The sequence below is a fragment of the Cryptococcus neoformans genome (assembly GCF_000091045.1).
Source record: "Cryptococcus neoformans var. neoformans JEC21 chromosome 3 sequence".
NCBI classification, from domain to species: Eukaryota; Fungi; Basidiomycota; class Tremellomycetes; order Tremellales; family Cryptococcaceae; genus Cryptococcus; species Cryptococcus deneoformans.
In genome coordinates this window covers 210001-231964 of record NC_006685.1, presented here as the reverse complement: position 1 = coordinate 231964, position 21964 = coordinate 210001, and the positions used below count along the sequence as shown (strand labels likewise).

The 21964-nt window shown below is 49.1% G+C and overlaps 6 protein-coding genes and 3 pseudogenes across 9 annotated transcripts; 5 read left to right on the top strand and 4 right to left on the bottom strand.

Moving 5' to 3' along the window:
• Positions 1-62: 62 nt before the first annotated feature.
• CNC00810 (gamma-tubulin complex component 3 (gcp-3), putative) lies at positions 63-3614 on the top strand. The gene is made up of 13 exons (XM_024656672.1): positions 63-327; positions 382-532; positions 587-845; positions 897-1135; positions 1187-1318; positions 1382-1577; positions 1630-1724; positions 1772-2035; positions 2101-2197; positions 2246-2429; positions 2481-3054; positions 3111-3173; positions 3225-3614. Exons 1-13 carry the CDS (start codon positions 122-124, stop codon positions 3531-3533), a joined length of 2769 nt encoding a protein of 922 aa, XP_024512345.1. The 5' UTR covers positions 63-121; the 3' UTR covers positions 3534-3614.
• Positions 3615-4372: 758 nt separating this feature from the next.
• On the bottom strand, positions 4373-7027 carry CNC00800 (biotin-[acetyl-CoA-carboxylase] ligase, putative). 2 transcript variants are annotated; one of them, XM_569382.2, is made up of 4 exons: positions 6650-7027; positions 5145-6591; positions 4839-5073; positions 4373-4758 (listed from the first exon to the last, which is right to left on the bottom strand). In XM_569382.2, exons 1-4 carry the CDS (start codon positions 7022-7024, stop codon positions 4446-4448), a joined length of 2370 nt encoding a protein of 789 aa, XP_569382.1. In that variant the 5' UTR covers positions 7025-7027; the 3' UTR covers positions 4373-4445. The 2 variants fall into 2 exon arrangements, with proteins under 2 accessions (XP_569382.1, XP_569383.1); XM_569383.2 differs by having other exon boundaries at positions 4373-5073.
• Positions 7028-7158: 131 nt separating this feature from the next.
• Positions 7159-9236, bottom strand: CNC00790 (RNA-binding protein, putative). Its single transcript, XM_569380.2, has 5 exons — positions 9067-9236; positions 8606-9004; positions 8259-8537; positions 7743-8189; positions 7159-7682 (listed from the first exon to the last, which is right to left on the bottom strand). The coding sequence occupies exons 1-5, from the start codon at positions 9220-9222 to the stop codon at positions 7209-7211; spliced, it is 1755 nt and encodes a 584-aa protein (XP_569380.1). The 5' UTR covers positions 9223-9236; the 3' UTR covers positions 7159-7208.
• A 164-nt stretch (positions 9237-9400) lies between these two features.
• On the top strand, positions 9401-12615 carry CNC00780 (histone deacetylase clr3, putative). The gene is made up of 13 exons (XM_569378.2): positions 9401-9810; positions 9871-10159; positions 10219-10371; positions 10441-10553; positions 10631-10758; positions 10815-11004; positions 11094-11250; positions 11333-11389; positions 11455-11521; positions 11587-11682; positions 11760-12020; positions 12087-12174; positions 12286-12615. Exons 1-13 carry the CDS (start codon positions 9444-9446, stop codon positions 12468-12470), a joined length of 2151 nt encoding a protein of 716 aa, XP_569378.2. The 5' UTR covers positions 9401-9443; the 3' UTR covers positions 12471-12615.
• Positions 12616-12945: 330 nt separating this feature from the next.
• On the top strand, positions 12946-14107 carry CNC00770 (annotated as a pseudogene).
• On the bottom strand, positions 12946-14691 carry CNC00760 (conserved hypothetical protein). Its single transcript, XM_569376.1, has 3 exons — positions 14445-14691; positions 14173-14357; positions 12946-14113 (listed from the first exon to the last, which is right to left on the bottom strand). The coding sequence occupies exons 2-3, from the start codon at positions 14294-14296 to the stop codon at positions 13284-13286; spliced, it is 954 nt and encodes a 317-aa protein (XP_569376.1). The 5' UTR covers positions 14297-14357; positions 14445-14691; the 3' UTR covers positions 12946-13283.
• Positions 14692-15782: 1091 nt separating this feature from the next.
• On the top strand, positions 15783-16269 carry CNC00750 (annotated as a pseudogene).
• Positions 15795-18795, bottom strand: CNC00740 (annotated as a pseudogene).
• Positions 18796-20713: 1918 nt separating this feature from the next.
• CNC00730 (hypothetical protein) lies at positions 20714-21327 on the top strand. 3 transcript variants are annotated; one of them, XM_569370.1, is made up of 2 exons: positions 20714-20904; positions 21108-21327. In XM_569370.1, the coding sequence occupies exons 1-2, from the start codon at positions 20781-20783 to the stop codon at positions 21119-21121; spliced, it is 138 nt and encodes a 45-aa protein (XP_569370.1). In that variant the 5' UTR covers positions 20714-20780; the 3' UTR covers positions 21122-21327. The 3 variants fall into 3 exon arrangements, with proteins under 3 accessions (XP_569370.1, XP_569372.1, XP_569371.1); XM_569372.1 differs by having other exon boundaries at positions 21091-21327; XM_569371.1 differs by having other exon boundaries at positions 20714-21327.
• Positions 21328-21964: the final 637 nt, after the last annotated feature.

The window sequence follows — 21964 nt, the reverse complement described above, 5'->3', positions numbered from 1 at the left end:
AAACAATTTAATTCCGTTTGCACGCGTTGCGTAGTTCGCGTTCGCTTTGGGCAACAACAACCAAAGATACACCAGCACTCAATCCAAGAGAACATCTTGTCCAGCACCGTACACCAGTATCATGGTACCAAGGCCAAGCTCAGTGGCCTCCTCCTCACGGGGAACAGCAGCGATGCCCGTATCTCGCCCCCCTCTCGAACAGCTCATATATTCTCTTGTCCCGTCACTGGCCCCAGTCCGAGGAACAAGGACAGATGATCCAAAAGAAAAAGAAAGAAGGGAAAGTGTTGCCGAGATGATGGAATGGTGTCAGAAAATCCTTGACAGGTCTGTTTTATCGCGTAGGCGTAGATTGGTCGTTAGAGCTGACATCTTGAATAGCAACCTTCCTTCGTCAACTCCTCTGTCTGCAGAGACACTGCCCGAGACAGTGAAGAGGATGATCTATGCCTACACTAGCTCTGGAGCGAAAGAAGGGGGCGCTGAGAAGGCCCTCAAATTCAATGCGATTTGGAACAAGCTCGAGCGAGGTGTGAGTCTGGGCGCAACCCGTGATTACAGAAGTAACTCATCACTCGGTTGCCAGAAATTATTGTCATCACCCAATCCTCATTTGGAATTATTAGCAGCTCTCTCCCCTATCAATCCAAACAACGCTTCCAGATCGACTGTTGCCGGATCTTCTAAATCGCCCAAAAATATGCCGCCACCAACCTTCCCATCCACAAAGCCCAGCTCGTCAAGACAACCATTGGTCGACGCCGTGCCAAACATTTCCCTATTAGGTTTCGACGCCAAAGGCAAGGCTAAGGCGGATATTATCAATCAATGGCGTGCTAATCGCTGTGAGTTGCCGATTATAATCTCTATTCCCTCGACTGATTGAATGTTTCTAGCTCAACCACCGTTTCCTCAGCATTTGCTCTTGCGGGATACACTTTACCTCCTTCAAGGGATAGACGGGCGTTATGTACACTTTGCCGTTTCACCACCGAAAGAACAGAATCCATATCTTACCGAAAGAGGTCGTGAAGGCGAGGGAACCGGATTCCCATTAGGCAAGGAAGGGCCCATTATTGAGGAGGGATATGATGACGAAGTAGTCGGTATTGAAATCGTTGCTGATGAGGAAAAGGTGAAATCTACTGATTATGTATGGAGGGAAGACCATGCTGACAAGCATTAGGATGGAGTGATATCTCAACCCACCAGGACATTGTTGATGCAGCTGTCAGAGATGGGAATGCTTTATCGACGTGTAACAAACTTTGTAAACTCCAGACAAGCTGGGGATAGCAAAGGAGGGATGATTGAACAGGTCAGTCACAATGCATGATCCGCGCAAAATGAAGTTGACGATTTCTTATACTGTCATCTTAAGAGTCTGTGCCATTTTCTTCATCATGAGCTTTCGGAATACCACCGACTACTGGCTGTACTTGAATCCCAGATGAACACGGCGTCTTCCAGTGGAGAGCAGCCTGACAGCGGTCTCACATTACTGAGACTCAGACTATGGACCGAGGATATGAAGTTGAAGTTGAAGCAGATGAGTACTATTGTGGATGAGGCGAAGAGTGAGTCAATCGTGTGGATGACTATGAAGGAACTGACATGCCCGGTCGTCAGACACCCATGGTGGAGCTTTAGTATCCAAACTACATTCACACACAAGTAATGGTGATCCTCTGATCCGGAATTTCACCACCCAGATTCTTGAAGAGGTAAATCAGGAATAGTTTTCTCACATTTGTGCTAAGCGCTCCCGTAGGTCTCAAAACCATTTTTCCTAACTCTCCAGCGCTGGATATTCTCGGGCGAGCTCCATGATCCCTTCAAAGAATTCTTCGTGCAGCTCAACCCTGAAAACGTTTCATTTCGAGAGGGCCAAATTTCACCGACTGGTGATGTAGGCTTTGAGATGGGCATGGACGCAGATGGTGGAGAAGAGGAGGCGTATAAGCTGTGGGAAAAGAAGTATGTGTTTGTGAAAAAGATGGTGCCTGGGTTTGTGGGCGAGGACTTTGCAAAAAAGGTAGGTCGTCTAATATGAATCGCGAAACCATGTGTCGATTGAAAAATTGATTTTCTCTTATTTAGATTTTCTCCACTGGTCGGAGCTTGAACTTTATCAGGTATAGCTGCCATGATAGCGACTGGATCGAGACGCAAGCCAAGATAGCCAATGCAGGACGAGGTGAGTTCATGGGATGTAAAAGAGGGTCAATGTCTGACAGAGTTGTAGCACTCAAGTATAGCGATTTGGCCGGCTTGGAACGATCCATCGACGATGCCTATTCAATAGCTTCTCAGCGTTTATTAGAGATCTTCTTTGACAAATTCAGATTGCTTGATCACCTTCGAGCGCTCAAATCGTACCTGATGTTAGGAGCTGGTGATTTCACTGAGCTACTAATGGAAGCTATGGCGTGAGTTTTGTGCTGAACCAAGGTCACTTTTCTCATGCTGATCATTTCTAGCCCTCGACTCTCCAAGCCCGCCATCAACCTCTACCGCCACCACCTCACCTCCGATCTCGAGTCCGCCATCCGCGGCTCCAATGCCCAATACGACTCTCCCGATATCCTCCGCCGTCTGGACGCTCGTATCCTCGAATACTCTCACGGCGAAACAGGGTGGGACTGCTTTGCGCTTCAATACAAGGTCGAGGCTCCTCTCAACGCCGTGTTGGATCATCGTGCGATGGGTGATTACGATCGATTGTTCAACCATCTCTGGAGGTTGAAACGTGTAGAGGTAGTTTTGACCCAAAATTGGATGAGGGTTACGAGCGGGTCTAAAGTGTATGAGCGGGTACCCGGTTTGAACAATGATTGGCACCATTGTCGCATCGTCCAGGCTGAGATGGTCCACTTTCTTCGTCAACTACAAGCTTTCTGTCAGCTGGAGGTTATAGAATGCTCATGGGCAGATTTGATCGAATTTACAACGAAAAGGGAAGGGGATTTGGATGCGCTTATCACAGCTCATCGAAAGTACCTAAGTAGGGTTGTGAGAAAAGTGCTGTTATTGAGTGCGAAGAGAGATAAGGAAGTGGGTGCCCTCAAATGCTAATCCATTTCCATTAACGCAGCTGATGGTTATCATAGGAGATACTTTTGGATCTTGTGAGAGATGCATTGGAGCTTATATTACAATTCAAAGATGCCATGGTAAGTTTGCTCTTTCCAACGACTAGCGCGTTCATTTACCATAGTCTACAGGATGACCTCTACGCGTGGTCACTTGGGGAAGCAACCCGCCTCGACCGACAACGTGACGCCTCACGAGGTCTCTACACCCCATCCACCTCGTCTGACGATCCTACTCGTTCTGAGGAGCAACTACAGTCCATCCGAATTCGAATTCGAGAGTGTTCAAACAGTTTCCAACACAGAGTGGTTAGCATTGTGCACATGGCTGGGGCGCACGCGGATCTCGATGTAAGGTTTTTGGCTATTAGGATCGCGTTTAATGGGCATTATTCATTGCGAAAGAAGGATAAAGGGTCATCGAGATCGACAAGGGCTTAATAAGATATAGGTTTGGGGATAATAATGTATTATAGACCTCGTGCGTACGGCTGACGCATGCACATGATGCATGAAAAATGGCAAAAAAAAGGAAGGTGAAAGATGTGTCCGCAATTTGCCCGAGCTAGAAAGTGAAAGGTTCCTGCTCTGTATGCCTCGTGGGGATCTGCCACTGTACCGAAGCACAGTAAACATTTCCCGAGTAGGCCCGAAAAGACCACCACGACGAGGCGAGCATTTGGCGATAGAAATTTTGGTTTTCCGATAGCTGTGACATCGGCAGCGGGGGAAAAGGGTAGGCTGCAGACGTGTCTAAGCTCGGGTTCGGATAATAATGATAAATTATGGCTAAAAGGGAAATGAGAAAAAAAAAGAAGAAAAAAGATCCAATACACAGCCTGGCAAGAGCAGTCCACAGAGAGAAGCAGAGACATCAATTCACTGTCGGCCGCTACTGTCAGACCATATAGTGGACCTTTTTTCCAAAATAAATGTCGGAATGTCTCGTAGAGGAACACCATGAAGTGGGAAAAGGCTTCATAGTAAGCTTCCCAGGGCCCAAAAAAAGAGGTGACTACCACACCTCGCCGATCGAAATGACGGCAAGGTTGAGATTGGTCGAGGAAAGCTCTATGAACGAGAGGGTTTGATCTTCCGATAGCTGTGACATCGGCAGCGTGGATAATTGGCTGCCGACGTGTCTAAGCTCGGTTCTGAGTTGCGATATCGAGTAAGGAATGACATAAAAAAAGCAAAAAAGAAAAAGAAGAGAGAAGGCAAAAGGTCAGCAAGGAAAGCCGAGGGTTAGTAGAGATTAGCTTTTCACTACAAACCATGCAAAGAGGAGTACAACCTTTCATAAAGACAGGATGTCAATGTCGAGCTTTTTATACCTACAATACACAGAACCCCTTATACTTTCCGCTTGATCAACCCGCTCATCAAATCAAAACTGTTCCCATCTGGCTGGAGGTCGACAAACGGTGAGTGGTTCTGCGTTTGGGCTCGAGCAGCTCCAGACCTAGGAACAGAGGGAGAAGAAGACCACGAACCACGATCATCCTCGCCGGCGTCAATGTCCCTGTTGTACAGGGGTGTGAGACCGGTGGAGGCTTTAGGTTTGTCGGAGATGGGGATACAGCGGAGAAGACCGTGGTCTGGGGTGATACTGAGGATACGGACGCGAGTGTGGGGTTCGGTGGTAGTGAGGAGAACGTCTTGCCCTCTAATAATTAACAAAAAAGTCAGTATGAGATCATGGAAACGGAACAATCAATGGGGATAAAGAAAAAGAAAAAAACCGACGAATGCAACCACCTTCCGTGGTATTCATCCATGAACCCTTTGAAACCCTTCTCCTCGATGAATTGCTCCCATTTCGCATCAAAGGAACTCATGATGCGAGCAAAGGTACCCTCCATGGTAGGTGCAGGCGGAAGAGGTTTATTAGATGATGTGGAAGAAAGTTTGGCGGCGAGTAAAGCATGTAGTTGGGAGACGGATGATGTGGGAAGAGCGTTGAGAATGTTGATACCACATCCTGTAGAAACAGGTCATTAGAAGGGGGTGAAGTAGGATAAAATGGGTTGCAAAAAAAAATGCAAAGCTTACCAACAACAATTCTCCATTTCCCGCCGACAAAACTAGTGTTCACCAAGATCCCACCCAACTTGGCCTTGCCCTTTTTTCCACTACCGATCTCCGTCCCACCCACGCCTTCAACCTCGGCATAGATATCGTTCGGCCACTTGATTCTAACACCTAATCTCCCATCCTCATCGATAGCTTCACAGACGGCAAGAGCCATGATGTATTGGATGAAAACCATTTTGGATGAAAGGGAAGCGGGGAGGTCGAGAAGCAGTGAGAATTGGAGACAGCCAGGTGGGGATAACCACATGTTGGAGCCTCGACCTCGGCCGGAAAGTTGGAAAGACGCGAGGAAGACGAGCGGTGTAGGGAGATTGGTGAGGAGAAGGGGGTTGCCGTCAAGCATCGTCTGAGTACTCGTCACTGTTTCACCGTACAAGACACAGTCACCCAATGAACACCGCTCGCCCTGTCCATCCGATCCCTGCCGCATCACGCCTGAACGTCTACCGCTCCTCTTCCTTGCCTGATCAAGCTCATCCCAGTAAGTAGAAAAGTTGAACAATGGAGTCCATCTGGAAGAGTATTCGACTGAAGGCGAAGGAAGGAGGATGGTTTTGGTGAGAGCGTGCAAATCGGGTGGAGAGGGAGGTTGTGGGGTAGAGTCGGATTGTATCGAAAGATCTTCGACGGAAGGTGGGAACACGGGCTGGGTACGACGGGCTTGCGCAAGCCATTGCGTGATACCATCTTCAGAGGCTGCTCGTTCAGGCGAGGTAGCTTCCGTCGTACCAAAACGAATCTCATCGTTCGCATCCCTCAAAACATCCCACCCATCTCTTTGCTCCATCTTGCCCTTGAGTTCTGGCTTGTTCACAGCTGCCTCGGGTAACTGCGGCAGGTTGGGATGAGACAAGAAAAAGATGGGTGAAGGGTGAGTGGGGTGAAGGAGGAGAGCCGGGTCTTCATCCTCGTGCTCCGAGTCGGCTGAGGATTTGGCCCGGTTTGCGGCGGTAAGACGTTCGGGAGGGGTCAAACCGAGCTTGATGAGTAACTCCTCGACCCACGACAAACGAGCCTTGTCGCTCATCTCAACCTCCACCTGGGACGGCCGCACGTCCAGTTTAGCAATGGCGTTACTCGCCGGAGGGTCGGAGAGAGGGTATTCTGGATGGACAGAGGAGAGAACGGTGCAGCCCTTGCCGTTTTGGGTGAAGACGGCGGCGACGAGTTGTTGTTGTTGTTGTCCTGATGGGTCGGAACAAGTTTCTTGGAAGCGAGCGAGGATTTGGACGTTTGGAGGGGGAGGCGAAGGGAGAATGAATTGGCCGCCGCCGTTATAATAGATGTGGTTGAGTGTCTCGAGCTTGGAAGATTCGAGGTTGAGGACGACAGCCCTGGATCCGGATTCAGACGCATATTGAAAACCTTGGAATACGGGTCCTCTGCTAGGCCCAGGGAAAAAGGCCTGATTCGCACCGTCAGCACGCAGTTCGAAACCTGTTCCACATCGCAAAAAAACGCACCAAATCTCTCTTCCCGGCAACTTCCATACCGCCTCCGACATCAAACCTCACCTCGGCACTGGCAAAGTACGCTCCGGCACATATGCCCAAGAAGCGGCCGCCTTGCTGGACATACTCTCTGATCCTGTTTGTGACGGGCCGCTTGTGCGTGAGCTCGTCGACGTAGGGAAGGTCCCTGCCGCCTGGGACGACGAGGAGTGCGCAGGACGGTTCCCATGGCTGGAGTGCGAGGAGGTCTGGGGCTGCGGGCTGGACGGTGTAGTGGGGGAGCAGGAGGAGGCGGAGGGTGAGGAGGGTGTGCGAGAGGGAGAGCGGCGACACCCCGGGGCCCGAGTACACGAGCACCTGGTGCGCTGACGGTGTCGGGCCTGGCATTGTGTGTGGAGTGAATACAAAAATCCCCACAAAATATAAATGTACGTATATAAAACGGCACTTATCACAACGGACATCGCCGACGTAAATCCGAACAGGCCGAACAAGCCGTCGCCATTAATAATTAACAAAGCCAATACATCATGCACGAGAATAATCCAAGTCACAGGAAAAATACACACGTCTACTCCCTTGAACCCTTCATCTTTGCAACCGCAGACGGCGCCCTCTTCTTCCCCTTCTTCGCCTTGGGCTTCTTTGACGCGCTCGTCTTCTCCCTCTCGCTCTTTGTCAACGTCAACTTGACCGCACCCTTCGCCTTGTCCTTCTCCAACGACATCTTGGCCTTCTTCTTCGCCAACCTCCTCGCCTGCCGATCAGCGTCAGAGCTCTTGATAGTCTTTCGTTCCTCCTTGGACAGGTTCTTGAGCTTGTCACCGAGCGCAGGGTCGCCCTTGGGGATGACACCCGGTCGGACATAAGCTTTCTTGGTCTTGTCCTTTGAAGCGCCGCCAGAGCCGGCAGCGATCTTTTTGATAGTGTTTTGAAGAGTGTTGGCGGTAGGGATGGTCTTGCATGGCTGCACACGAAGCGTTCGTTTGGCGAATTTGATTTGTTTAGCGTCCATTGCGAGAATCTCTTCCACGCTTTCTCGGTCCTATTTTATTGAATATCAGCATAAGACCCTTTTTCTTCTTTTCCTCGGGAATATACTCACAGCAAAGTGAACGTAACCGAAACCTTTACCGAGCTGAGTCTCCTTATCTCTCACAATCCTCACACCAGTAACCCACTTTCCGCTCCCCTCCTTGTTCGCACCCCTCTCAGCCTTGACCAACTCTTCAAAGAACACCCTGACATCCTCCTCCTTGGCCGCATAGTCTAAACCGCCCACAAAGAGACTCTTCTTGGGATCCGTGTTACTAGGCAGCCATGCGTCCCGCTTGCTCAGGGAAGTGGACGCGCCGGCGAGACCGACAGAAGAAGGTAAGCGGACAGAGTCGACGCGGATCGTACGCCCGGAAAAGGTACTGCTGTTCGCAGACGCGATGAACTTGGCGGCAGCCTCAAAGGGGTCGAGGATCGGGGCGACATTGGCAGCTCGGTCAGGGTGGGGATAAGCAAAGACGACATAGGCGTTACAAGAGTCAATCTCAGAGTGGAACTGTATGAATAACCTTGTCAGCCAATGTTATGTATGCGAGATGATGGGTAGCTAGTATCAGGGACGCACGTCTTTTTTGATGAAAGCGACCTTTCTCTTTCCCTTGGCATCGATAAACACCTTGGCCTTGTCAAGCTCCGCATCCTCCCCATCAGCGTTTTGCTTGGCCTTCCAAGCGGCAGCACGCTCCTTTTCTCGTTTCGCACGCTGGTTGGCGTCCTTCTCAGGATCCTCAGTGGGGAGCGCAGCGGTAGGGGTGGCAAAGGCAACAGATCGGAATCGGAGAGATTCAATCTTGGCAGATGGGACAAATGACATGATGTGGGCTCGGAGTTGTTTCAATGTCGACTGTTGCGTTTCGATTATCAGATTGGCGTATCCAAACGAAAAGGGGGGAAGCAAAGAATAGAGCTCACCTTGGACTTTGCAGCGTCGATAGGAAGGTTACCAATGAACGCAGTCCTCCTGTTCTTGTCCTGTACCGATTCCTCAGCAGGCACATACTTGCCGAGCTTGCTCTTCTTTGTCTTTTTAGTCTCCTTGGCCTTGGCCGCCTCACTGTCACTCTCGGCATCAGAAACATCCTCGTCGTCGTCGTCCGGCAACTCTTCATCAATCTCGGAAAGCTCGGCCTCATTGTCCTCTCCATCTTCGTCTTCCTCGGAACTCTCGCTCTCATCCTGATCGTCTACTCGCACGTCCTCTTCCATTTCGGGTGAAGGGCTCTTCTTGCCCTTTTTGGCTGCGGGAGCAGATGTAGTCTGGAGATGAGCTTTTGATGTACTGGCAACAGGTGCAGGTGCAGAAAAGGCATTCTGGATTGTCGGTATATGAGCATCGATCGCTTTGCAGAAAAAAAAAAGGGCAAGACACTTACGCTCTTTGCAAAAATGTCGTCCAACTCGGTATCCTTGACAGCAGCAAAGAGAGCGACGGGTGCGTCCCCCTGGCTGCTATCCTGTGCGTCTCTCTTGCGCTTATTGTTCTTGTCTGTGACTGGGGCCTTGCCCTTGTGTGCAGAGTGCTTCGCCATTTTTCGGTGAGTGCGGGATGTGCGATAAAGGCAGATGCGATGTGTGATCCAAAATTTCCGAGGGAGCGCCGGGTGGAGGGCAGGCACCAGTACGGTGGATGTGTTGCTGCAGACAGTGGGACACCCTTAATCAGCCCTCCACATTACTCGTGCTCTACATGCACTCCCCCTCCCCCCTTTGTGCTCCCCCTTCTCTCCGCCCCGCGCCAGCGCACCGCAGGATGGCACACACAGCCGCCATGCACACTGGCCCGCCCCCCGCCGCCCCCACAAACGTCGGCAACTCGCCCAGCCATACAACCATGGCCATGCCAGGCGCAGCAGCACGTATCGCCCGTACCGGCTACATCTACGACCCTCTCATGATGCTGCACTGCATGGAAGGCTACATGCCCACCGCAGAAAATGTAATGGATAACGGCGACGGACACCCGGAAGATCCCATGCGGATCAAGAGGATCTTTACCAGGCTGGCGGAGCAAGGGTTGATCAGGCGGATGAAGAGGCTGGATTTTGAAGAGGTCAAGTTTGAGCAAGTCTTGCTGGTGCATGGCGAGGAGATGTGGGATAAAGTGCAGGCTACGGAGCGTGGGTCCATATTCTCTCTTTCCAGTCCATTGACCAGCTACTCATCATTCCCTCTTCTAGTGTTGAGCGATCAGCAAATTCAAGATATGAAAGAGTACTACGATCAGCTATCCCTCTACGTCTGCCGTGAGACTGCCCACTGTGCTCGTCTTTCTGCGGGAGGTGTGATTCAAGCATGTCGATCAGTCTGCAAGAATGAAGTGCGCAACGCCTTTGCCATCGTACGTCCGCCGGGCCATCACGCAGAGCCCAACGAACATATGGGTTTCTGTTTCTTCAACAACGTTGCAGTGGCTACCAGGGAGATGCAGAGGGAAGGGTTGGCCAAAAAGGTCTTGATCTTGGATTGGTAAGTCCGTTTGTTCATTAGACTGAAAACCCTTCTCTGACCCTGTAAACACAAAAAAGGGACGTCCACCATGGTAACGGTACACAAAGAGCATTCTGGCATGATGGTGATGTACTTTACATGTCATTACATAGACATGAAGGAGGAACATTCTACCCCAACAGCGATTTCGGATCTCTCAACATGGTCGGTGATGGTGAAGGTGTCGGCAAGTAAGTGGTGTATTATCTTTCCGTTTATTCAAAAAAGAGAATGTAAACGCTCATATTTGCCTGGGCCAGGTCTGTCAACATCCCCTGGCCTGGACCGGGTTTCGGTGATGCCGACTATATCTATGCTTTCCAGCGGATCATCATGCCAATAGCATACGAGTTCGACCCCGATCTCGTCATCAGTAAATCCTTTTTTTGACTTGCATCGATCCTATTGTCTTTTCAACCGTCCAGAAAACTGACAGTCTCAACAACCCAGTTTCTGCCGGATTCGATGCTGCGGACGGAGACATGCTCGGTCAATGTCGTGTCACCCCTGCAGCTTACGGACATATGACACATATGCTCAGCTCATTGGCTGGTGGCAAGCTTGTCGTCGCTCTTGAAGTAAGTCTCTCTTCCACAACCCCCCGACACTGAACCCTTTGACTGAATCATAACAGGGTGGATACAATCTCCGAGCCATCTCCGATTCCGCCCTCGCCGTCGCCCGTGTCCTCTTGGGTGAAATCCCGCCCGAGCTGGGCATCATGCGAGCATCCGAAGCGGCTACCGAGGTGGTCTACCAGGTCGCGCTTGAACAGAGCAAGTACTGGAAGTGCATCGATGTAAAGGCTTGTGAACCGCCTGAAGGTATGTCCTTCTCTTCTCTCCCTCCCTCCTCCCGCTTCTCATTTCATCTTCCGTTTAAAGTAAATGGAAACTGATACGAAGCAATGTAGTTACCGAGCTTGAGAATGGCACTTCTCCCGTGTATACAATCCCAGACCTACTGAAAATCCATCGCGCACACCACATGTTTACCAAACACCAGTTGTATCAAATACCATTGGCCAGCCAAGAATTAGAAGCTGCATTTGGCGGTCAGATCATCTGCAAGTGGGTCGCTTTCGTTTTTTCTATTGTCCTTATCCTTGTCTTGCCAGTATGAAAAGGATGGACTGACTCGATGTGCGAATAGTGAGAATATGTATGAAGTTGGAGAAAAGGGAGTGCTGGTGGTGTTTGTCCATGATTTGTGAGTCGTAGCTCCCGTTTTATGCAAGGGGGGAAACTGTTCTGACAATACGAATCTTCTCAAAGTGGTAACCTGAGAGTGGAGACCGACGGCGCAAGGTCGACCAACATCCACCTGGCGAACAGCTACCTTGTAAGGCGCCACCATGCTTATTTCGCGAGTAAACCAACAATCTGATTTTTTTCCTCCTTTTCCAGCTCGATACGAGCGATGCGGTTGTCTCATGGGTTAAAACAAAAGGCTACAACATCATCGATGTCAATATCCTAAAGCAACTACCTACCGAATACCCCGTACGTTCCTTCCCGACTCCCATTGCAACAGCCAGCTGTTCACTGACTCGCCCGGTCCTTCTTCCCCAACTAAACAGGAAGGCCCCAAGATGGTCGTGAAACAAGCCAACGACATGGAATCCAAATTAATGAAGTACATTTGGGATAATTACATTGAACTGTCCGAATGCGAAAAGGTCGTGTTCATAGGGCACGGTACAGGCTGTCAGGCGATCATGGATCTTGTCAATGCGAGGGATGTCGAGCTCAAGGTGAAGGCTGTGGTGCAAGTGGCCGGCTTACATTCCTTGGTCAGACCAAATCCGTCAAATAAGGAAAAGTTGAGCTGGTTCAAGCAGGTGAGTCTTTTGCATATCAATTTTATCAATCCAGTCATGTTTATGCTTGTTTGTTTGTTGTAATAGTGTAATCAAATCTACGTGCCTGCCGAGCATGTGGTATTGGAAGATGAAAAGGTTAAGCGGAGATTAGGCGACGCGGTGTTTACATCCCGTATGTCTTTTCAACCCATCTCCCCCCGCCCGCCCCCTCCCCGGCGTCGAGGAAACAAATCACTGACGAAAAAAAAAAATGACCAATTTCCCAATATTTTTTCCCCACCAGAAAAAGCAAAAGTCGTCGACGTTCTCAACGATGTCCTTCCGCGAATCAAGGCCTTTGTCGAATCCAAAGTCGAAGATGGGCTTGCACCCCGCGCGCATTCGGGTCTGGATGGCTTATACGGTCTAGGAGGTGCTGGTGCTGGTGGAGAGCTGGTAGTTGTTAATGGACATGTACATGTGGGATGATGTAAATTACACCATATTTTTTGTATGTTAATATACATGTTCTGTCAGTGTAACTACAGTGTACGACGGATTCAAAAAGGGGGAAAGAGTTCGTGTCATGGTTGTACTTTTCTTTCTTGGTTTTTTTTTTTTGTGAATTGCATAGGGCTGGTTATCGAATGATACAACTGCATTAAAATCCAAAGTTGATGCACCACCCGTGCAGTGCGTGCTTCGATTTTGACCTATCTGCCAACTACCCGCTTCGGCGTTCGTCAAGTGCAGTAGTAGTAATATAAATGCAAGCAGGAACGAATGAAGGGGTCGCCATCCATGCACCGTTCTTAACGACGCCAGCGTACCGTTAGCTCCTAGCTCGAAACTCGTGACCTTGGCATAATTGAATAATAATGAGACTGCGTTCGCGATCAACGGTAAATCCAGAATTTAAACAACGGTCGAAAGATGTAAAGAAGAATGAACGAAAGTGATAATTCAAGGCTACAGGTGAGACTAGCTCATATGCATTTTCTCTTCCTCATGAGAAGCACCAGTACAACTCATGACTCAACCGTTCTACTCAGCGCGCCAGTCAAAAACACCGCTATAGGTATAGACGAAAAAAGCTCACTAGGAGTCAAAGAAACGCTACCTAAAACGGGAATTGAAAAGCTAGACAAAGAAGAAAGGCCAAAGACCGCACTACGGAGGATGAAGGATAAAAGATTGTCATGAACTCGTGAAAGATGATGAATGATACTAGAAACACCAAAATAATAAAGAGATACGAGAAAAGATCTACAAAGAATAAACGATACCATCAAGGTAGACCGCTTAGTCGGTGAAGTACCAGGTGATGGGGACCATACCGTCCTCCTCAGTGGCAATTTGGTTGAAGGCACCGATGGAAAGGTCGAGAGAGTTGGCGGTTTCACAGGTGGGGCAGACATCGGCGACGACAGCAGTGACAGACTTGCCGTTGTTGGTGTTGGTGAGAGTGATGGACTTGCCGCAGTAAGGAGAAGAGTCGTTGGACTCGTAGTCCTGCCACCATCCGTTGGAGTCAATGGCAATGACATAGTCGTCGTCAGAGTGGACGGTACCACATTCACCGGCAACACCACCCTGAGAGTAGAAAGTAGCGTAACCACCGGTGTAGACCTCAGAAGAAGAGGTAGAGCTTGAGTCGGAAGCGGAAGAAGAAGAGGTGGAGGTGGCGCTCTCCTCATCAGAAGAGGAAGAAGAGGCGGAGGCACGTCCGTAAGAGCTGCTGGAAGAAGCGGTAGGCTGCTCCTCATAAGAGCTGGCAGCAGTTTGCTGGGCAACGTCGGCAAGGTTGTTGACGGCGGAAGCGGTGACGGAAGCAGTGGCCTCGGCGGTCACAGAAGCAGTAGCCTCGGCGGTGACGGAAGCAGTGGCCTCAGCAGCGTAGCTGGAAGCGTTGTTGTACTGAGACTCGGCCTCGATATCGGCAGATGCAGTGGCGGAGGCAGTAGCCTCGGCGATGGTGGCATTGACAGAGGCGATAGCAGTAGAGTTGGGAGTGCAGTAAGAAGCACGGTTGTCGGCAAGAGTCTCGGTGGCGAGGAGAGGGTGACAGCAGTCGTCGAAGAAGGTGGTGTTGTGCTGGGTGGAGCAAGAGAGAGCAAGGTACCTGGTGTGGTCTGTGCACATATGTCAGACGCGATCAAAACGAGATGATTGAATGGTCAAGGTAACTTACAGGCATCATAAGACTCAAGGTAACCCTCGTCGTAAGTAGTGGGCTTGGCCCTAGCACAGTTGACGGGAGCAGCAACGACGATAGAAGCCGAAGCAAGGGCGATGACAGCAGCCTTGGCGAACATTTTGCTTGTTTTGTTTTGTTGGTTGTTGTAAGAGAGTGTAGTAGTGGTAACTGTCAAAAGACTGTCGTGGAGCAAACAAGAACTGGTGTGAGCGCTGCTCGTTTGGAAGTGGTGGTAAAAGTGTTGAAGGATGGGGAAGGATACTCACCACAAACTGTCAGTGTTTTATACCTTGTTGGATGCTGGTCGGCGAATGAAAAACGTATTTCTTGTTCGAGGCTCACTGAGCGAGCTGTAAATGAGGGTGAGTGAATGAAAGCCTGGAACGTTGCACGTCAAGCGACAGGTTCCCGGGTTGGATATGGGTTGGAAGGAAGAAAAAGAGAAAGTTTGGCGGGTGAAGAGAGGAAGATGAAGAAAAGAAAATGGGGTCATGCTGAGGAAGATTATGCGGCGAGGTGTGGGGTGCCGCTGTTGATCGATAAACAAAAGACGCGTCGAGATTCAGCTCAGGGTCCGGGATTCAATTGCAGTCTGCGGAATAACTACGACGCACCCCAAATTATCCTCGCCTCGTCCCGCGGTAAGCCTGGACTTGCGCCGCCTAGTCCGGGATCCGTTCGTTGATCGGAGTTCCATCCCTTCCCTGACTTTTAATCGCTCGTCGAGACCATTAGTGAGGTATTAGTCGGGACCAATTCCCTGATTACAAAAATTTGCGCTGAACAATAAGAAAAAATGACAACTATACGACGCGTTTTTTTACACTTCCCGCATCCCGCCCGTTCCGTTGTTTCATTCCCAGTAACACGTATGCATCAGTCGCACTCCTTATTGTTGTAATGCAGCTGAACTTTTTTGGTGCTCGAGCCTTCCGTCAGGTGTTGTGACAGGATGAAGAGATTCGTCTTTTAAGATACCTTGAACGCAGTGTCACGGCGGGAAGCGAATCAAGCCATTCGCGCAGCGGCACAGTCTTTATTATTAACCCTCAGCTCAGGCTCAGCCATCGGGTGGTAACACGCGACGAAGATTGCAGTGGAACTGTTGTTGTGGCCTGCCGTCCTTTGCTCTTTGCATGTCCTTCCCCTTCCTGCCTTGTACTGCATATATGCTGCTATATTTCCAATACGCTTGCATGCCCCGCATAATCACCTCTGCTACACGCGTCTCACGTTCTGACGCTTTCTTTTGTGAAGCTTGTCTCGTTTAATTTTATTTCCGGGCCTTTCGGCACAACTTCTTTTTTTAAATTTGATCGGCAAAATATGAGGGTGCTGTTTCACCTTCTCTTCTTTGGATCTTCCACCTAACCTCCACCCTTGGTCTTACATCTTGGGGAACTATTTCGGACACCCCCCCTATTTCTTTTGGGACACCCCCCCTCCTTCTACTTTGGGTAATTTTGACAGAGCAGCCGATAGATAACACCATGGACCCTGCAGTGCATCCCTGAGGCCCTTATGCCTGTTATTTACGTAACTAAATGTTCTTTTTCGTGCATAGTAAATTCAGTCCTCTAATATTATAAACATCTATTCTTCTTGTGACATCTATTCCTCTTTCGACATCTATTCATTCTTCCTTCGCCTTCATTCCCAGCTATGTCGATCTCTCCCTCGCTGCATTATAATACTATCCTCCTGCGATCGAATGCTCGCATCCTTGCCCACATTATTCTCTAAGTTGTATTGGTAAATTTGAGGAGATTGGAGATTATTGTATCCACTAACAGAAGGGTAATGATAGGGAGTTGGGGCTTCGGAATGATTGTGGAATAATACTTGGTTGTAAGGGATATACTGGGTAGGAGGCACATGGTATTTTGAAGTTGGGTAATGCTGTGGAGCAGGGGGATAGTATTGTGATAATGGTGGATAGAATTGGGAAGAAGGGGGTAATTGGGGGACCGAGGGTTCAGGAGGAAGATGCTGCATTTGAACAGCATGTGACGGATATATTTGAGAGGGGGCAGGATATTGTGACCGAGAATGCTTTTTTGGACGAAGATTGGGCTATAAAATATGTAAGCGCAAGGTCATCGAGTTGGGCTAATCTTTGAATGAAAGGACCAACTTCATTCGGTACCTCGACAAGATCTTCCTCATTTCCTTCCTCATCATCGCTATCTGGGACAAGAACTCTTCTGTCTTCACCTGCATTCTCAGCTTCTTGGTTTTTGTCGACCCTTCGAGACGCTTGAACACGCGCACAGTCTTTGGTATAGTGAGTGGAACTTTGGCAGTGTTTACAGCGCCCTTTTTTTCGCTGGGTCAATCCAGCCCCCATAATTCTTTCTGACTGAGTCAAGTACCTTCCTGAAGGTGCCGACATCCGGTCTTCCTGCAACACTGGTGGATTAGGGGCCTTCCTTCCCCGCTTGGTGCTTAAAATGGGTGGATCGAGGATAAGTTCTTGGTCCTCACCGAAGTCAAATACATCATCCAGCCGTATGACTGATGTATCTGGGGTGCCAACAAGTCTGTTAATATGGTCAAGGTATCTTTTGAGACTTGCGGCAGACCCGAGACGCCAGTGAGGATGAATGTGATCCTTTTCAAGGTGTCTTCTTTCCCGGACGAAGCTAATGAGACGATGGGCGCAGGGCAATCCATGGGATTTTGTAAACGAGCCACTGCACGGGTGTGATTCTTCAAAGTCATCGACACCTTCATCGTAATCACCCAAATATCTTTTGGCCAAAGTCAACTGCTCAGCAAGAAGCTTCATTGCAGCGCGGGATATGGAGCCTTTTAACTAAACAATTATATCAGCACGATTACAAAAAGGACAGAAAGAAGGAAGGAACATACCCGAACAAAAGTACTGGGAATATGTGTAGCACACCTCGTTCTCTCGAGCTCAATTCTTTTCAAAATTTTCAACCACTGCTGATCAAAATACGTACTTAGAGACCCAATGACAAGCAGAAGATCACCGTACTTGGTGTCAATTGATTTCTTAAGAGTTGCGTGCTGACCTTCTAAGCGTGAATTACCGGTTTGTCCGAAGTGAAGTTGCTTGTTGATATAGGCATGTACAAAGCGCTCCTTGATTTCATCCAAACCCCGGATATACGAGATCGCTCGAGCATATTTCTGACCAGGATAAAGTTCTTCCATCTTCCGATAACCTTCCTCAAGCTGCTCATCCGATTTTGCATGTACACAATACCGTACCCAAGCTTTGCAGAAATTCGAGACAGCCATGACGATGTTCTCTTCGTCAACGAAACAGGGCCTTATATTGCTTTTGACATTTTCTTGAAGATGCCAGAAGCAGGAGAAGCGGTAAGCCTTGGGGAGGACAGACATGAGAGCGTTGATGAGTGCTGGGTCACGATCGGTAATGACAACCTTGACATCCGGTTTGCCGACAAGTTCGAAGAACGAATTGAGAGCTTGGGTATACCAGTTTGTGGTTTCACGCAACATCAAGATGACTCCTGCAGTGTATGTCATACCTGTCGATGTGGATCCGACGATATGGAGCATGGGCATCCGGTACAGGTTCGTCTTGTATGTGCAGTCGAAGAAAAGGACTTCGGGAAATCGGTGAATCAGTGCGCGAGCAGTTCGCTTGGTGTAAACCAAACCAATGAGTTCATCGCGTGTGTTGACAAACGGACGATGGAGCTCATCATTGCTCACTAATTGCCGAATACAAGCAGCACTTGCACTGGAGCCAGCACGGAGATCTGCACGACGACGAAAGGCGAGACGATGCAAGTCTTCCGATGTCAACATTACCGTTGGGAAACGCTGAGACATGGTACTGATGATGGAGGGGAATGGAGTCCGGCTGTCGATCAACGTGTTGATCAGCTCTTTGGCTTCAGGCGTCCGCGAAGCACGCCGAAGAAGTGCAATTCCAATATTGGCGACAGGCGGATGATTGTGCGAGGCATTCACGACCTTCCAAGTCCAACATTTGTCTCCACCATGCTCTTTTACCTCTGCCTCTGCCATCTCCCAAGCCACAGCAGCAAAAGGGCATCCATTTTTTACGGTCTGTATAGTCCTAATGCGCACATCTTTGAAACTGTCCCCTCGTGTGCAGCGATACTCGTCTCCAAAGATGCACGAGTATTGTATCAATTCTCTGCCCTCTTTGTGAGTTTTCGTTGGCTTCTTCCTTTTGCTCCGCCTAATAACAGCAGCGAAGCCTTGTGAGGCTGCGTAAGCCTGGACAGCGCCTTTACACTCATCTTTAGATTGGTAGTACGCTTGCTCGTCGAACCCAGGGGTAGAGATCATCTCGTCGTCGTTGAAGGAGTCAATGGGAGCCTGGATAATGTCATCCTCACTATCCTCTTCGTCGGCAATATTGGAGACTTCCGATGAATCCGAACCTTCCATGGCATGGAGATTACCTTCATCAAAATCAAACGCCATTGATTGATGTCCCGAGTATATTTCGGCCTCTGGGACGCGGATAATAGGAGAAGGTGGGCAGATACCGGGTTGGGGAGAAAGAGGATCCGAAGAGTGCAAATCAGTCGAAGCCATGATGTTTTCGAATACGTTATAAGTTTCTTAGGAGGATGAAAAGTATTTAAATGACAGCAAAAAGGAGGCGCGTTATTAGAGAAAAAAACGCGTTTGTTGTTCGTTACTTTTGTAAAATGTTGCAGTCTGGCGCACGCGACAATATCATCTGAACTAATTACGTAAATAACAGGCATAAGGGCCTCAGGGATGCGCTGCAGGGTCCATGGTGTTATCTATCGGCTGCTCTGTCAAAATTACCCAAAGTAGAAGGAGGGGGGGTGTCCCAAAAGAAATAGGGGGGGTGTCCGAAATAGTTCCCGGAGTTTCTGGTTCCGCATACTTTTTGCCCTTTGGGCCCCCAGTTTTGGGCGCACAAATAGTCCGGTAATTGAACGGCAATTATAGATGCAAAGGGTCATTCCTCCCAATTACCGCATAAATGCATTAAATGCATTAGAAAATCCCCTAAAGAAGGGATCAAGAAGTCCACTAGGCAGAGTGCAATAGATCAATATCTTAATTACCGCTGATCACCATTCATCTTCTCTGCAAGGAGCCAATAATCATGACCCATATCACTATAATACTCATGACTTACCGTGTCATGAGGTATGAGGCATAATAGGAGACGGCTGCCAACGGTACAAAGTAACAGGGAAACGAAGGACTACTAGAGAGATATGTAGATTGTGGAGGACCTTAGATTCTGTAGAAAAGAGGGGAGAAAGAAGACCAAGAGATCGAATTGAAAGGCGGCTTGTGATGTAACCTTGAGCTACCAGTATTATTCCAAGTAGTAACACAACCTCCATGCTACTGAACTATCTGTATCAAGAAGAGGAAGAAGTGAGATCACTTTTGTCACTCCGTCCACAGCCTAACAGACGCGACTGTGGAGGATGATCGATCACGTGAGAGGTGTTGCCTCACTCTTCCACTTTTCTCTTCTTGCATATCTCGAAGCTCTGATCTCCGTCCATGCGAAATGCAGATGCATATGTGTAGCTCTGGCCGTCACGCTAGCGGTTGAAATTCTGAACGACAAACACCCAACACCCAAACCCAACAAACAAGCGTGCGACTACTCCTTCTCCGTCCCCGATCTGATAAGATTGAAGATCATGATGAGTACCGACAGGCTCGCTCGGGGCCAAAAGTAAAAAATGGCGTTGCCTACGAGGCACAAGATGACGCTATATACTATATGCATGAACTATTGAGATGACCCTCAAATCTTCAACTCGGGACGAAAGGCCCCTCAAGATTCGAGAGAAGACCAACAAGCAGATGAGAGGTGAATCGGAAAGTCCAGCGTCCAAGTCAGTTTCAGTTGGCAACGAGCAAAGAGCACTCAGGCCAAAGAGGGTCCCTGGTATGCGATGCATGACGATGATTTTCCCGTGGGTGTTCCTTGATAAAGAGCGTTAACGCGCTAACCAAATACGGTAAAAAGGAGAGTCGACTCGGCCGCTTTCGCACAGAGAACCTTGATCAAGCACGACCGTTCCCGTCTGGCTGTCTTGCCGTCTTCCTTTCCTCTTGCGCCCAAGGACGCTGATGACAGTTGACCCACTTTGACGCCGCCGGTCAGATGTGTAGCGGCTTTGCAGACGGGAGTGTATAGCAAGTGCAGCTGCCATTTTCGCTGCGGACCTAGCCGGGAGCTTTATGCACCGCGCATACGTTCCATGCATAGATGCTGCGGGGCCACGTAGTGCCGATGAGAGACGATCAGATGCAGTTACCGATTGACGGGATACAGGAGGAGATACACGGTCATGGCCCAATGCTGAAACAGCCGAGCCCGGAACTTTAATAAACTACCCATTTTCACATGCTCCTGTGGTTTGATCCACGCGCCGGAGACACAGGGTCCTCAGGGCACGTCGGTGATCTCGAAAGCCTTGTAAATCCCCCCGCCTCCCCGCCGTCAGCATATATAAACCCCTCGTATTCCATCCTTTCCCAATTCTTTTCTCTTTCTTTCATCAGCACCAAGTCTATCTCCAAACTCCACACCTGTACAAGCACTCTTTGTATACACAACCAGCAAAATGTCTTTCACCACCCTTTTCACTGCTGCCCTTGTCCTCATCGCCCCGGCCCTCGTTGCCGCTGCCCCTGCTGCTGAGCCTGCGCCCAGCGTTAAGTCTCAGAACTTCGGCGCCCCCGGTGGTGGTAAGTACTAATTCATACCGTTCTGTGAATGCTCACTATGTGGGCCCATCTCTCCTGTCCGTGTTTTACGTGACCTCGTCCTCATCCTCATCCTTATCTCGTTTTTCATCATCATCTTCATCCTTTTTTCCTTCCTCTACTCTTCGCTTGTCTCGTTTTCATTTCCATGGGCATTATACTGAATAGCATCTCCCATCTAATAGCTTACCCCTGGTAAATTATTTACCTCCCAAAACCAACACCCTCTTTATCGTATCCGAAGGATGTGCAAATACACGAGCGACGGAGCATAGAGGTTAGAGGCAATGGAGTACGAGGAGTAGTATGAGGAGTAGTAGTAGATCAAGGACGCGTTCGTAGATAGTTCGTATGTATCCGATGTCGTCGTAAGCATCGTGTCTCTATCATCTCTGCAATTTTGACATCCGGAGCATGGGGGTCGGTGTGTCTGTCCTAACTATTCATTCGCCTGCGTATCAAATTTCAGAGCATCTCAAAATCTCAATGTTAAAACACGTTTATTAACCATCTTCAGCCGACACCGCGAAACATGACTCTTATTATGCCAATTCTAAGGTTCGTTACTCGTTATGTTTGGCGAGATTAAATCTCCATTATACTGCTGACGAAGGCTTTCCAAAAGGAGATGGGACTTTGCCTTTTACCGTTTACCATCTGACTATAAGATCCCTTCGCCTTTGATCCGAATTAGTCATAATAGACTTTACGCATGTGACACGTGTACCATTTGAACAGCAACGTCTGTTTCGCAGTTCGCGCAGCGCCGGAAGTACGCGTCGACGCGTCGGGGTACATATACTACTTGTACTAATACTACCACATGCACAGGAAGTGTCACCACATGTCCAACATCCATCATCCCTCGACAACGAGTGTGCAGAGCGTGCAGGCGCAAACACCAGACAGTTGGGCAGCTTAGTATCTTCGTGCTTTGGTGATGTCTGATGGAACTTTTGAGGTCAGCCAACAGAGAAACCAATTGTTCAATCATTATTCATTCGTTGTCGGAAGCAAGATGCAGTACGTTGGTTCACAGGTC